Here is a 15,250-nt window from a genome sequence, read left to right as displayed (position 1 = left end):
TACCCAATCAGAACCTCCAGGCCAGCCACTTGCTCGGGAGCGCTTTAAAGGAACTGCTTCATCATTCAGGCCATGCTAGCCAATTAGAGCCGCGGAGTCGGGTCCTGCCTGCTGTGGCGTCTAGGGAACTCCTGTCAATCAGACTCGTGGTGCAGCTCTAGCCAATCAGGGCTTCGGGGCAAGGTGTCCAATCAAGAGCAACAGCCCGAGGCGAGAGGTGGGGTCTCTTCCGCCGCCATGTTGCGGGTTCCTGTACGTGTTTGAAGCTGGCATCGCGTAGTCCCGAGTGCTGTGCTGTGACCGCCGCGGGGGGCTCGGCAGCCGCGCCGAGGTGAGCGTGGGGCCGCTGTCTCCCGACCGGAAGGAACGGCCGAGCCGCGGAGCCGGCGTGGCGGGGGGCGGGGGGCCGGCGGACTGGTTCCCCGGAGGCCCATCGCCGCCAGGCCCTGCCTCGGAGGACTTGGTCACTTCCGCCTTTCCGGCCATGTCTGCGCGGGGAGCGGAAGGCTCAGCCCTGTGCGGGGGCGGCTTCCGGGTCGGTGACGTCACCGCCTGGCGCGGGCGCCCTGTTTGTGCTTTTGGTGTCGCACTTAGGGCTGTCTGTGTTCTCTGTGCTGTGGTCTAGGCGGTCTGGACTTTGCATTTCACATACAGGTCTAGGATCAAGTCTGAGTTAATTTTGAGGAATCTGTTAAGTCTTTGAAATGCTGTTTCAGAAACAGTTTTAGAAAAGATTGTGCTCATTGGATTTCCTTTGCTAATTTACCAAAGGTCAGTTTGTCTCCTTATTTTTAAATTTTATTTGTGGATATGTTTATTCTTCCTAAACAGTGAGTGTCCTGTGCATTTGACTGGAGTGTGTGCTATGGGTTCGTCCGTTTTGTGCTAACCGTTTTGGTTCCTTTTTTTTTTTTTTAAGCATTTTCCTATACTCTTTAGTAATCTATTTTATGTTACGATAAATATCTAGCATTTTTATGGGACTTAGGTTAATCTGTAATTGAAACTGGAACCGACATTTTGGGATTGTGGCTTCCTGTCGTGAGCATGTTGTTGTGCCATAAACAGACAAACGTGTGTCTTTCCACAATGTCACAATTGATTGAATAGAAATTTAAAAGGATCTGGCTGGGACTAAAGCAGGTTCTTTATTTTCCCCTCAAATCATAATTACTAATATTAACATTGTGTCACAGTAAATATATAGTTATGTGCACATAGGCTGTTTACGGAATCACTTTACGTTAAGGAGGCTGCAGCACAGTTCAGAGTCCCAGAAGATGGCTGAGAGAAACGCAAGCAGTGTTTCAGTTGCTAAGTTAGAGTCCAGGAACCGTGAGCCACAGGGATGGAGCTTTGAATGAAGCCTGGGGCAGTGAGGCAGTGTATAGTGGTGAGAGATGAAAGGCACACTGGGGTCTGAGATGAGGTGCTGTCCCCGTGGACAGACAGGGACCTGCTTGAGCTGGAGCTGCAGGGAGAGTCACGAGTCCCTGACTGTCGAGTATCAGATGATAGCTTGGTTTTGGGCCCTGCCATCCTACTGCTAGATGCCCACTGCTTTATGAGGCCAGGCAAGGGGGTTGCATCCTTGTCTAAAACATTTTAAAGATATGTGTCTGTCTGTCTGTCGTCTTGTTTGGGTTTATGTAGCCCTACGTGACCTGAGACTATCTATATGTCGATCACCTTGTCATGGTCTGCGTAGTCCTAGATGACCTGGAGCTTTCTGTGTAGACCAGGCTGGCCTTGACTCAGATTCTGTCGCTCAAGTATTGGCATAAAAGAGGTATATCATCATGCGTAGCCTCCTGATAGGATTTGTTTGTTTGTTTTTTATTTTGATAGGGTCTCACTGGTCCTGGCCATCTTGGAGCTTTCAGTGTAGACCAGGCTGGTGTCAAACTTTCAGAGCTCCACCTGCCTCCGCCTCCCAAGTGCTGGGATCAGAGGCGTGCACCACTGCGCCCAGCTAATAGGATTTTAATACACCCACCTGCCCTGGAGTCTGAGCTTACCGATCAGTTTTTAAATTGCCTCTTTTTCTACTCCCAGGAATAAGTTGTTTACTGTCTGTACTGCATGGGTGATGTTTGTGCATCTACCCAGGGGCTATAGTCATTCTCTTCCCTCAAAAGGGAGTCAGAGACAGCTTGTAAAATGGGGTCCTGGGTCAGGACAACCTGAAAACCTACTGTTTTCCAGTATGGAGTAATGTAGAGCAAGGCGCAGCCTGTCTTAACACTTCCATTTGCAAGTCTGCACTAGCTCTCCCTTCGTTAAGTTGATTGTTTTTATTATAAATTGTAGTTAATATCTGTAGTTCTTCATTACATTTGTTTATATATTTCTGTCTCTTTCTTTTTGCTGGTATATTAACAGAGTATATATTTTCACATCCTGTTGTTTATTGCTGATATATAGGAAAATGGAATTTTGTATACTAATCCTGTGTCCTAAACTTGCTGTAGCATCTGATTAATCCGTTTTTGGGGTTTTCTGTGAGTAATGATACTGTTCTGAATCTCGTTTTCTGACTTTTCTTGATATATGATTTTGTTTTGTTGTTTGTGTTTCCCCGGGTGTTGGTATGATCATGTAATTTTTCTTACTTGTGACTATTCTGGATCACACCATATTCCTCTTTGAGTACGGGAATTGGCATGTGAGATGAGTGAGATTCACTCACACAGTCTTGAGGTTTCCATTGACCCTATAGACCTGCCGTAGCTTCCACTTACTGTGGTAGAGTAGTTTGTGGTTTGGTTTTTATTTTTACATTTTTTTTGAAAGTTTTAATTTTTTATTCTGAGTGTACTGGTGTTTTGTGTGCCTGTGTACCATGTGTGAGCCAGGTGTCCAAGGAGGCCAGAACAGGGCATTGGAGCCAACTGGAGTTCTTGATGATTGTGATCCACCATAGAGGTGCTAGGAATTGAACCTGGGTCCTTTGAAGGAGCAGCCAGTGCTCTTAACTGAGCCAGTTCTGCAGCACCACACCTTTATAATTTAAAAAATTATGAATTAGGGGAAGAGGGAGGAAGGGTGGGACTGGGAGGAGATAAGGGAAGGGGCTACAGCTGGGATACAAAGTGAATAAATTGTAATTAATAATAAGAAAAAATTTAAAAATAATAAATTAATTTTTATCTTATTTCATATGTATGATTTTACTTTTTAAATTTTTTGGCTTTTCCAGATAGGGTTTCGCCGTGTAGACCAGGCTGGCCTTGAACTCACAGAGATCCTCTTGGCTCTGCCTCCCGAGTGCTGGGACTAAAGGTGTGCAGTACCACCGCTCTGGCTGTGTAAATGTTTTGCTTGCACATATCTGTGTACTACTTGTGTGTAGAGGCTAGCAGAGGACGTCAGGTCTCCTGAAATTGTAGTTAGAGGTGTTTGTGAGCTGCCATGTGGATGCTGAGAATTGGATCCAGGTTCCCTGAAAGAGCTGCTGTGTTCTTTTTTTTTTTTTAATTTATTTATTTATTATATATACAATGTGTGTTTGCATGTACACCTGCACACCAGAAGAGGGCACCAGATTTCATTTTAGATGGTTGTGAGCCACCATGTGGTTGCTGGGAATTGAACTCATGACCTCTGGAAGAGTAGCCAGTGCTCTTAACCTCTGAGCCATCTCTCCAGCCCACTGCTGTGTTCTTAACCACTGAACCACACCACCTATTCAGCCTCATTTTTTTTTTAATTAATTAGCTTGTGTTTTTTGAGATAGGACTTGTGTAGGCAAGAACAACTTTGAACTCCTGATTCTCCTGCCTCTGTTTTCAGGTGCTGGAATAGCAGGCGTGCACCATGACACCTAGCTGAAGCTCTTTTCTCCTGTAACAGTTTCATATGTATAAAGAATGTTCTGATTATTGTAGTGCCCCGCCTCTAAATTTTCCCCTCATCCATTTGTGCCCTCCTCCTCACAGTGCCCTTTGAAATATCCCTGGCTCCTGCCCCCACCCCCATAGTCTCCTTTTTTGTTTTGAGACCCACTGTATTTTAACCGGGATTGTCTGTGACCATGGGCTCCAACTTAACCATTTGGGCACCTCAGTGGGTAGACAATTGACAACAATGGCTTTCTCCTCCAGAATCCCTTAGTAATCGCTGACTCATGATTGCCTGTCGAGGGGCCTAGTCTGGTGTCAGGTCCATTGCAGAAACCTGTAGCTGTTGTCAAGTCAGAAACGTTAGCCCTGCGATGCCTAGAGGCCAGCGTTTTATAGTCCATCCTGCTGTCTTCTGGGCCTTAGACTCTTTGTGCCTCACTCATCCATGGTGATCTCGGAGCCATAGAAATGGTGGTGTAATGGTCCTGTTTAGGACCGGGCACTCCGGGTCAACTTCCTCTCAGCACTGTACATCTCCACGTTTGCTGTAGAGAGGCTTCTTGGATTTCGAGTGGGAGTAGCATTTGTTTGTGGGTAACTGGCTGCCAGGACAGTGTAGCTAACCAGAAGTGCCAAGTTCATCCCTTCAGCCACAGACTTGGGTGTGTAGCTTGGTTTCCTATGCTGGGCATGGGTTCTCTTACGGAGTGAGCCTCAAATCCAATCAGAGAGCAGCCTGGTTGTCCTCCGGACAGTTATGTCACTCTGCACAGGTGGGCATTCCTTGTGTGGCAGGTTGGTGCTGTATGTCATAGAGGTCGCAGCTGGGTAAGGCTGGGTCTGCTCTTTCCCCAGCAGCCCGTGTATCACTTTTGAGCACTCTGGACGCCAGCTCTCAGGTTAGGGACAGTCTGGTTTCTTTTCTGCATTGCAACTAGTGTATACAATAACAGCCAGCAATAACAGCCAGCTCTGGTGGGCAGTCGAGAAGAGCAGAGGAGCCTATGTGCTTTGGGGGACCCCCTGACCAATGGCTAATAAGGGGGTAGCTCACTCCTGCACTGGTTATGATTTAGTAAGCACTGGCTTTCAGAAGCATCATGTATGTGGGCTGTCTCCCTTTTAACTTGTTTTTATTGTCTTAACTTACACGTGACAGTTCTGGTTAGGACATAATTTGGTTTTGAATGTTGTAAGGAGTGTGTGGAATTTTTTGTTTTGTTTTTTATTTTCATTAGAAATGTTTGGTTCTTGTCTAAAGGCTTTTCTCATGTATACTTTTTAATGTGAGGTACTGTATACATGATGTAAAATTGGTATTGCTATATCCAGTTCACTGCTGTTGTAGGAAAATGATGGTCTTGTATATTGATGTATTATAAAAGTTTTCAGTAGTCCTTTTTTAGTTCCTCATTTTTTGTGGATTTTCTGTATGGAATTTTTTTCTTCCACAATCTCAATATCTCTGCATTTCCCCTTTTATTGCCATATCCTTACCCTCACTTATTGGCATAATCATAGGACTTTTTGGTATCTAACTTATTGATTTGTTATGTTATATTGATTTCAAAGTTTTTCCTCTGCACTTCTGGAGTTTGACTCAAGGCTTGAGAACACAGATAGTAGAAAGATAAAGCTAGAGCCTAGTCATTGGTCTTCAGAGAGGCTCTTAGAAAGACTCATATTCCCGGTGATGCAGGTAAAGGACAATAAAAACAGAGCTGACCACTTTGAACATCAGATTGGAAACTTTGACCATATGTGGCTTCAGTGAGCTTCGCCCTTCTCAGTCGTGTGTGTGTGTGTGTGTGTGTGTGTGTGTGTGTGAATTTGGCCGGTAGTGTGATAGGGGAGGATGGCCAAGGTGGAGCCTGAGACACATTTAGTCAGAGGTTAGACTAGTGTGAGAGGAGCCTGTGGGCGGAGACAGACAGACCCGGAAGCTGGGCAGGAACCCGTGCTCAGTGGGAGCGCAGGTCCCGAACGTGGCTGCTTGCTCAGGTGACGGTTGGTTGTGGTCTTCCCTGTTGACTTGACTGGCTCTGCAATCAACTGAGAGGCCTGTCTCTGCAGGTCTGCCAGGAAAGTTCAGGCAAGCTCCACTGAGGCAAGAAGAGCGTGTCCTAGAGCGGGTGGCCCTTTGAGAGGTGGCCTCAGTGCAGAGAAGGCCACAGAAGAAGCAGTGTTGCTTCCCTGCCTGCCTTCACTTCCCGCAGGTGAGTGCGTCTGTCCTGTTGATGCTGCTGCTGCCGCCATCCTTCACCGACGTTGAAGCCAGCTTTGGTCTTCCAGTGTGGACTGAAGACCACTGAAGAAGCGGTCCAGGTGTCTTTCAGGCCTTTGGCACCAGATTGAAGCTCCAACCTGAATCAACGGAGCCTCTCCACCATGGAGACGTCCATTGTTGGACTATCCAGCCCGGATCAGGTCAGCCAATCTAATCTGTACCAGTTGTGGTAGTTATTAATTCTCCCAGTTCTGTTCTGCTAGAGAACCCTGATTTGTTCATTGGCCACCTATGTCCTCTTCTTTTTCTTACAAGCTCACCTGAAAGACTATTTTAAAAATAATTTTCTTATTTCATAGTCTGTACATATGAATCATGTAAGAAAACTGCTTTTCCATATTCTTAATCATTGAAGCCCTAAAATAAAGATTTCAAAGAGTGTGCTTAGTACCAACGACAAGTGCTGTCAGAATTCAGGGAGGCTGCCACAGTCACTAGTCGCTAGATGTTACAGGGAAAATTGGGCCTTTTTTTTGGTAGTTGTGAATCCTACTGGGTAAAATTAAGACCAATAACACCATTTTGAGCCAAATTTGAAGTAAGCTTTATTAAATACTGGCTAGGATGATGGACACTGGCCAGGTCCACACCGGGGATTCCCAGAGAGTGGTGTTGAATTAAGTTAGAAAGGGGCACCTGGGGGCAAGCGCAAGTGCTAATGTACTTCCTGCCCACATTCTTCCTACCTGCATACCTTCTGCCCATATGTGATGGGGCACATCCTGTGCAGTTCAGGCAGCCAGCTGTTTATAGAAGTGAAAGCACATGGCTTGTTGTCTCACATGTAAAACAGCCCCCAGCATTCCCGAAAGTTACCTGTCCTTGGCAAGTGGGGCTTGCAGGATAGAGACATTTTTGTTTTATAGATCTCTTAAGCACAGTAATTTAAATGTAAAACATAACTTTAGCCCTCACAGGGTTTTTAGTCATATTAATAGGAGAATTTAAGAGTGAACCCAAAGGAAAGCATGAGGAAATTTTAATTAGAGTGTAAAGAAAAAAACCCAGGACATGCAGGCTTAAATCTTGGCATCTGCCTCAAGCAAAGTGATGAAGAGGAAGACAAAAACCCATGCCATTTGAGTTAAGCCAGCAAAAATGTTAGCCACAGGGCAGACAGGCATCCACAGGCAGGGAAGGGGCCGTCAGAGAAAATGGAAACAGTCCAAAGTACCAGAAAAAGCATTCTTTTAGGCTCTGGCCTGCATCTCAAAGAAAAGGATCAAAGAGTTCAAGTAATAGTATAAATTTTATTTTAGTATTCAGAAAGCAGACCAGACCCAGGAGAAGTTGCTCTGGCAGTTGCTCTGTAGCATAGAGAGAAGACTTCTCTTTTTTTTTTTTTTTTATTGCTGTGAAGAGAGAACATGAACAAGGCAGCTCTTATAAAGGAAAACATTTGATTGGGGCTGGCTTACAGTTTCAGAGGTTTCGAAACGTCCATTATTGTCATGGCAGGAGGAATGGTGGCAGGCAGACATGGTGCTGGAGAAGTTGCCGAGAGTTCTACATCCAGTCACACTGGGTGTTGCTTGAGCACAGAAGACCTTAAACCCCGCCCCCACAGTGACACAATTCCTCCAATGTGGCCACACCTACTCCAAGGCCACACCTCATAATAGGGCTACTTCCTGGGGACCAAGTGTTCTAATACATGAGTCTGTGGGGGCCATTCCTATTCAATCCACCACAGCTTCTGAGAGGGAAACAAGTATTATCTCATTAAAGGAATAATTATTTCTCCCATCCCTTTGGTTTAGCTTAAAGCTAGCCTGCCTTCCGTAAGCTTAGTTCCTTGGCAGGTGATTGATCAACTGTATTAACTCCCGAGGGAAGGCACAGTGGTATGTTTCTCTGCTTAGAGTTAGATTTTATTTGACTGGAAGGAACTAGCTTTTCCTTAATGGTGCTTCGATGCTGCTGTGATGCCTCTTCTTGTGGAACATTAAGGAACCAGAGCAAAGATCAGAGCCCTCAAATATTTCTGGCCGCCAAGCCAACACAGAACCAAGGGCGTTTTCAGCTTATGCCCAAGGACACAAGTCAAGGCCCCCATCTCTAAATTGATTGTACCATTTCTTTGTCTCTTGTTTCCCTCATTCCTCTTACTGAAAAGGTAGCCCTAACTACCTTTGGGGAATTGGGGCAGCAGTCTTCCTGCCTTTTTGAGGTTGCCCAGTATAGCAGTTGGTGTGTCCCTTCTGGGACCTGCCTAGGGAACCATTAGGTTACGTTTGTATGGCAACAGTTGTGTCGTGGAAAAGGAGTTCTTTGCTGTAACGTTGAAAAAGAAATGAGGGAGGAGTAAGAATGGAGCCCAGTAAAAGTGATGTTGGAATCATTTGAGCCGAGGATAAGATTCCATCCCACCAGGAGCAGTCATGATTTTTATATGAAAGCTTAATGTTGAAAGACCTAGGCAGAGAAGCCAGCACACTGTCCGCATTCAGTCTTGGGAGGGTGTGTCTTATCCGGTAGGCGCTTCTGGGTTTAGTATTGATTAATAGGCTGTCGGAAGGAAAATAGGAGTGTTCGAATTGCCATGTTCGTATAACTCATTCCTGCTGAGTCCTACCCTTACTGTTTATGTTCATGTGCTGTCTCTTCTCAGGGCAGCAGAGGCTAAATTCTGAGCATGAATTTCCAGGCCTCCTGAGCCCCAGTGATAATGCTGTTGTCTCAGATGATAGGGTGTTCATGGGCCAAGAAGTGCAGATCACTGGAGAAAAGGAATGGCGGAGAGAAGCACCTCCCCAGGTGCAGTAGTGAGAAGAGTGGTCTGTCTGTTTGTCTCGTTTCTGAACACTAGTCACTTTTACTGAACTTGTGTGTATGGAATGGAAGTGTGGAAACCACAGAGTTATGTGGCCATACTGTCAGATGTGCACAGATGTGTCATTCTCACCCACTCTCTCACATACTAATATGGAATGTTTTAGGGTTTGGTGAGCTTTGAGGATCTGGCTGTGCACTTCACCCAGGAAGAGTGGGATTTGTTGGATCCTTCTCAGAAGAGTCTCTACGGAGAGGTGATGCTGGAAACCTTCAGGAACTTGACTGCCATTGGTGAGGATATCCTCTTACCCTCACTCTGTAAACTAGAGATCAAATATTTCTGGTTATTGATGGTTGCTGTGATTTGGATGTGGAAAGGGAGGAATTGTGAAGAAACTAGGTGTTGGGCTGGAGAGATGGTTCAGAGGTTAAGAGCACTGGCTGTTCTCCAGAGGTCCTAGTTCAATTCCCAGCAACTACATTGTGGCTCACAACCATCTATGAGAAGATCTGGTGCTCTCTTCTGGTGTGCAGGCAGAATATTGTGTACATAATAAATAAATAAATCTTAAAGAAGAAAAAGAAAGTAGGTGTAATTACATTGCACATTCTAATAATTCATCACGTATTTTCTGGAACTGTGTTTCAGGATATGAATGGGAAGATCAGACAATTGAAGACAGTGATGAAGATCCTGAAATAAATCTAAGGTAATTTGCATGCATAAGTGGTAGCAAATGCCCCTTGAAAAAAATTTAATGTGCCATAAAAAGTTAAGAACAAAATAAAGAAGCCCAACTTTATTTATCAGTAGAAAATTTTTTCATTAATTAATTTGTCTAATGACTTTATAGCCTGATCACAGCCCCCTCCCTTCTGTCCTTCCAGTTCCATCCTCATATCCATCTCTCCCCATTCCCTCCATTCTTTCTCCTTAGAGAAGGGGAAGCCCCTCCATAGGTACCAACCCACCCTGGCACATCAAGTCGAAGTAGACCCAGTGAGGCCAGACAGAGCAGCTCAGCTATGAGAGAGGGATCTAAAGGCAGGCAACAAAACCTGGTTAGCGAAAACCCCCGTTCCAGTTCTTAGGGAACCCACATGAAGAACAAGCTGCACATTTGCTGTATATGTATAGGGCGTTGAGGTCTAGCCTGTGCATCCTCTTTGGTTGGTGGTTCAGTGTCTGTGAACCACCATGGGCCCAGGTTAGTTTACTCTGTAGGTCTTCTTGTGGCGTCCTTGACCCCTTCACCTCACACTCTTCCACAAAACTCTCTGAGGTTGGCCTATTGTTTGGCTGTAGGTCTCTACATCTGTTTTCATCAGCTGCTGGATGAAGCCTCGAAGATGACAGTTAGCCAGGTTCCTGTCTGCAAGCACAGCAGAGCATCATTAATAGTGTTGGGGGCTGGCTGTCTCCCATGGGCTGGGTCTCAGGTTGGGCCAGACATTAGTTTGTTATTCCCTCAGTCTTTATCCCTACACTTCTTGTAAGCAGGACAGATTTTGAGCCGAAGGTTTTATGGGTGGATTGGTGTCCCCTCCTCCACTGGAAGTCCTGTCTGGCTAGGGGAGGTGGCGATTTGAGGTTCTGATTCCCCTGCTCCTAGGAGTCTCAGTTAAGATCACCTTTACAGACCCCTGGAAGCCTCCGCTAGCTTGGAGTTGGCCTCCCCAGAGATTTCTGTTCTCTCTCTCTCAGTCCTCCCTCTATCCACCTGCTCTCCCTACACCTGATCCTCCCACTCCCCCTCTCTACCCCATCTCTCACCCACTTCCCTCCCTCTATCTATTTCAGATGACTGTTTCCCATTCTGAGTAAGATTCAAACATCCTCCCTTGGGCCCTCCTTACTACTTAGCTTCTTTGGTTTGTAGATTGTAATGTGGTTATCTTGTGCTTTATAGCCACTTAAAAGTGAGTACATACCATGAGTGTCTTTCTGGATTTGGGTTACCTCACTCAGGATGATATTTTCCAGTTATATCCATTTGCTTGCAAATTTCATGGTGTCCTTGTTTTTACTAGCTGCGTAGTATTCCATTGTGTTAATGTTCCACAGTTTCCTTTCCCATTCTTCAATTGAGGGACATACAGGTTGTTTCCAGTTTCTATCTATTACAAAGAAAGCTGTGAGCAAGTGTCTTTGGTGTGGTGGAGTATCTTTTGGGTATATGCCCAGGATTGGTATATCTGGGTCTTGAAATAGAACTATTCCCAATTTCCTAAGAAACTCTCAGATTCAGTAAAAAAATTTTTATCCCAAATGTATACCTTCTTGTAAGGTTCAGATTGTGCATAGTCTTTTGGAACCAGTTCTGGGACCCTGCATTAAGAAATGCTACTATTTTGATTATAGACCTATGGGAACCATATTATAGGTCCATTTATCTTCAGACCTTTCCTGTGAAGGCACACATTTTGCTTGTTTTGGAGAGCAGGCTGTCCAAGATGTTCTAATAAGCAAACAGTGCTAAAACAACTGTCACTAATATGCTTGTCATTTCTCACAGTAGTTACTTTTACAGATACTGAAGAAGGTTGTCAGGGTGGAGCAGTCTTATCCCTCTAGCATTCTCAATGTGAGCAGCATTGTTGGGGGAGAAATTTCATTTGTCTTTCTCTTTTAACAGGTACATCATATCTCACCCTGAGTACACACAGCATGAACACGAGGAGCATGAGCAGAAGCCACAGGACTCTAATTTTGTCCCAAGTGTTGAAGAAGAATGCGTGGAAACGCAGACTTCGAGTGGACCTTCTGTGTGTGAGGTATGTTTAAAGACCTTTGGACTGTATCACCTAACTTACAATGGACATCACAACTATGACTACAAGGAGGTTGGAGGAAGTCAGACTGAGGAAAATGATTATGAAGGTGACCAGTGTGATAAAACTTCCCTTCAAAAACAAGAGAAAATTCATGCTGGCAAAAAGCTCTACGAGTGTCAAGAGTGTGGCAAAGCTTTTAGGTATCCCAGTGCCCTTCAGCTGCATGAAAGAATTCACACTGGAGAGAAGCCCTACGAGTGTAAAGACTGCGGGAAAGCCTTCCGAGGGCTCAGCGCCCTCCACTTACATGAACGAATTCACACTGGAGAGAAGCCTTATGAGTGTAAGCAGTGTGGCAGGGCCTTCACCTATCTCAGCGCCCTTCAGCTGCATGAAAGAATTCACACGGAGGAAAGGCCCTGTGAGTGTAAGCAGTGTGGGAAAACCTTCAGGTACAGCAGGGCCCTCAAATTACATGAAAGAATTCATACTGGAGAGAAGCCCTACGAATGTAAACAATGTGGGAAATTCTTTAGAAGTCACAGGACCCTTAAGTTACATAAAAGAATTCATACTGGAGAAAAACCCTATGAGTGTAAGGAATGTGGGAAAGCTTTTAGATGGCTTACTTCTCGGAAGTTGCATGAAAAGATTCATACTGGAGAAAAACCCTATAAATGCCAAGAGTGTGGGAAAGCCTTCAGGTGTCAGGCTTCCTATCACAGACATAAAATAACTCATGGCGGAGAGACCTTGTATGAATGTAAAGAGTGTGGGAAGTCCTTCATTTATCCCTCTTTACTTCAAGTACATGAAAGAACTCACACTGGTGAAAAGCCCTTTGAGTGTAAGCTGTGTGGGAAAGCCTTCAGATGTCAGTCCTCGCTCCGATTGCACGAAAGAACACACACCGGGGAAAAGCCCTATGAATGTAAACACTGTGGCAAAGCCTTTTCAAGTTACAATTATCTTCGATTTCATGAAAGAAGCCACACTGGAGAGAAACCCTATGAATGTAAAGAGTGTGGTAAAACCTTCACACATCGCTCATACCTTCGGTCACATGAAAGAAGACACACTGGGGAGAAACCGTATCAGTGTGTTCAGTGCGGCAGGTCCTTCAGCCGGCACAGTTCCTTTAAGAGACACCAGTCCGTGCATGGAGCCGAAAGCCCGTATGAATGCCAGCAGTATCTAATTCCTTTATCCCCATTTTCTTCAAAGGAATGAAAGAACAGATAATGTCAACAAGCCCTTTGAATGTAAACGATGTTGCAAAATATCCCCATTCACATGCAAGGACTGGAGATGAGGATGGACCTTTTATATGTAAACTGTGCAGCGTACCCTTTAGCGACACAGTGTCCTTCAAAGCCTTGAAGGAGTTCTTGCTGGGCAAAGTTTGTTTGTTACCGCTGTGGTAAATGTCACTTTTCACACTTCCTTTAAGAGAAGTAAGTTAATTCATGCTGGGCAAATGCCCTAGGAATGTACTGGATAGAGATACTCTTTCATTTATCCCCATTTGCCTTAAAATCATGAAAAACAATCACATGAATATAAACAATATGGGAAAGCCTTCAGGTGTCGAAGGTTCTTTGACTAACATGAATGAAGTCTCGTGCTGGAGGGAAAATGTGAATGTAAGGTGTGTTAAAGCCCTTAGATGTCATTGCTCCCTTAGATTCCTATGTAAGCAAAGCTCTGAAGCCTTCCAGGTCACAGTTCTTTGAGACACACACGGTGGTGGCTGCTGTGCCGCTCCGTAACTGTAAAGAGTGCAGGAACTTAGTGGTTGCTGGGAGATGGGCATTTCCTTTCCAGTGGCTGCTCATGACTGGCCCATGCTCTTGTAAATACCCCAATTAAACTAATTCCTCAAGCCACACATGAGTAGAGTCATTCTTTGTCTGTCATTGTTGCCCGGTCTGGGGCAAACAGACCTTCAGAATGTCTTCAGGCGAAGCTCACACTGCAGGGACTCTTAAAGTTGAGCTGTGTTTCCACAGTGTGAAACACCATGAAGGAGGGGAGGCCGCGGCTAAGACGCTGTTTCAGGTGGGACGGTTTGCTTCACTGTCAACCTCCTGCAATCTGGAATCACTCGGGAAAGGAGGCTCAGTGCTCAGTTGTGTGGGTAGGTTCACCATGGCACAGCTGTGAGGGGTCTTCCTCCTCGGGTTAATCAAGGTGGGAAGGCCCACCCTGAAAGCCGTCAGCACTGTTTTATGGACAGAACGAAAAGGAGGTGCTGAGGACAGGTCTGTTGCTCTCCGCCTTGGGGCTATGTCCACCGTGTGACCTGCTGTGTCACGCTCCTCCACCATGGCTGGCCCACAGCAATGCATTGTAACCTGAAACTGTGAGCTGCAATAAACACCTTCCATCAACTGCTTCTGTCATGGTGTTTTATCACAGCCACACGAGTGAGGCTAAGACTGCCTGGGCTGCACACAGTAGAACCAGAGATGAGTTTGTTAGGAGCCCTTGCCTTGCCTCTGCCGTGAGGGGTGATGCACCGCCCAAGAGCTCCTTTCTGAGGGCGCAGCATCCGTGGCAGGTGAGCCCGGGGTGCCTCTTCCTGAGTGCGTGGTCGCATGCGTTCCTGCTGTGCCGCCAGCTTCACAGTCGCTGTCGTGCACTGCAGCACTCCTCTCTGAAAGGTGAGAACACTGCCCAAAGGGCTGAAAAGGGAGAATCTTGCAGTCCATGGAAGTCGCATGTACGGGACACACAGCCATCAGATGCTCCTTGTAGGCAATGAGACCTCACTGAGGTGGGGGTGTTGGCTAGCAGGAGTTTACCCACACATGCAGCAGTTACGTAGAGCAGGAAGAGACACGCAGATTTTCTCTTGTGTTAGACTCCGGTTGGCAGGAAAGGTACAGAGAAAAGCAGGTGGAAGAGATGGCTTCTATAAGGACAAGCGATAACAGGTGAAATCTGTTCACCAAAACAACAAGCCCTTCCCAAGAGGCCAACCCTGGAACCCATGGGAAGGATTAACAAGGAGGAAGCGAGATCACAGTGAGAGAAGTCCCCCCCTGTGGTCTGACCTTGACAGGAATGAAAAGCCCATAACAGTGCAGAGAGTCTTGGAGCGAGGGAGCCGTGGGGCTGTGGAGGCGAGTGTGTCTGAGCTAGTGTGTCAGGCCCCTTCCCTGTCAAGCCTGGTGAGGAGGCGCTCGCAGGCCTATGGCAGCATGCTGGGTGAAAACAGAATGATCAACGGTGCAGGGCTAAGGAAGTACTTGGTATCTATGACGTGATACCAACCTTTTTTTTTTTTTTTTTTTTGAGGTAGCCTGTCATGTTAATGACTTGGCTGGTCCTTAACTTGATATAACTGGGATGAACCATGTGTCTCCAGCAGAAAGCTCAGATTACAGGCAGGTTTCAGTTAGTGCTGGAGATAGAACTTGGGCCTCGTGCAAACTTAGTAAGTCTATCAGCTGAGCTGTATCCTTAGCTCAACATCGATCCTTTGAGGAAATGGTACAAATGAATAATGGGAACACTTGGTACAGGTGACCTGCTAGATCTTGTTACTGTTTTATTTATTGCCCCCTTA

At 45.8% G+C, this 15,250-nt stretch overlaps 1 protein-coding gene across 4 annotated transcripts; it reads left to right on the top strand.

Annotated features, from left to right (window-relative positions):
* The first annotated feature begins 211 nt into the window (after positions 1-211).
* On the top strand, positions 212-13,565 carry LOC110566374 (zinc finger protein 709-like). 4 transcript variants are annotated; one of them, XM_021664219.2, is made up of 5 exons: positions 212-331; positions 6,059-6,269; positions 9,069-9,195; positions 9,554-9,614; positions 11,541-13,565. In XM_021664219.2, exons 2-5 carry the CDS (start codon positions 6,231-6,233, stop codon positions 12,907-12,909), a joined length of 1,596 nt encoding a protein of 531 aa, XP_021519894.1. In that variant the 5' UTR covers positions 212-331; positions 6,059-6,230; the 3' UTR covers positions 12,910-13,565. The 4 variants fall into 4 exon arrangements, with proteins under 4 accessions (XP_021519894.1, XP_021519892.1, XP_021519893.1 ...); XM_021664217.2 differs by having other exon boundaries at positions 220-331; positions 5,916-6,269; XM_021664218.2 differs by lacking the exon at positions 212-331 and adding an exon at positions 557-771.
* Positions 13,566-15,250: the final 1,685 nt, after the last annotated feature.

Source organism: Meriones unguiculatus, chromosome 4 (genome assembly GCF_030254825.1).
Source record: "Meriones unguiculatus strain TT.TT164.6M chromosome 4, Bangor_MerUng_6.1, whole genome shotgun sequence".
In the NCBI taxonomy this organism is placed as follows: domain Eukaryota; kingdom Metazoa; phylum Chordata; class Mammalia; order Rodentia; family Muridae; genus Meriones; species Meriones unguiculatus.
Note: the sequence above shows the minus strand (reverse complement) of the source record. Positions and strands in the feature narration are given on the sequence as shown.

What these genes read in the sequence shown, in the direction of transcription:
- LOC110566374 (XM_021664219.2), top strand. Translation starts at nt 6,231, where the DNA reads ATGGAGACGTCCATTGTTGGACTATCCAGCCCGGATCAG. An exon ending in CAGGAACTTGACTGCCATTG is followed by an intron (nt 9,196 to 9,553) that starts GTGAGGATATCC and finishes ACTGTGTTTCAG; the next exon opens with GATATGAATGGGAAGATCAG. An exon ending in GATCCTGAAATAAATCTAAG is followed by an intron (nt 9,615 to 11,540) that starts GTAATTTGCATG and finishes CTCTTTTAACAG; the next exon opens with GTACATCATATCTCACCCTG.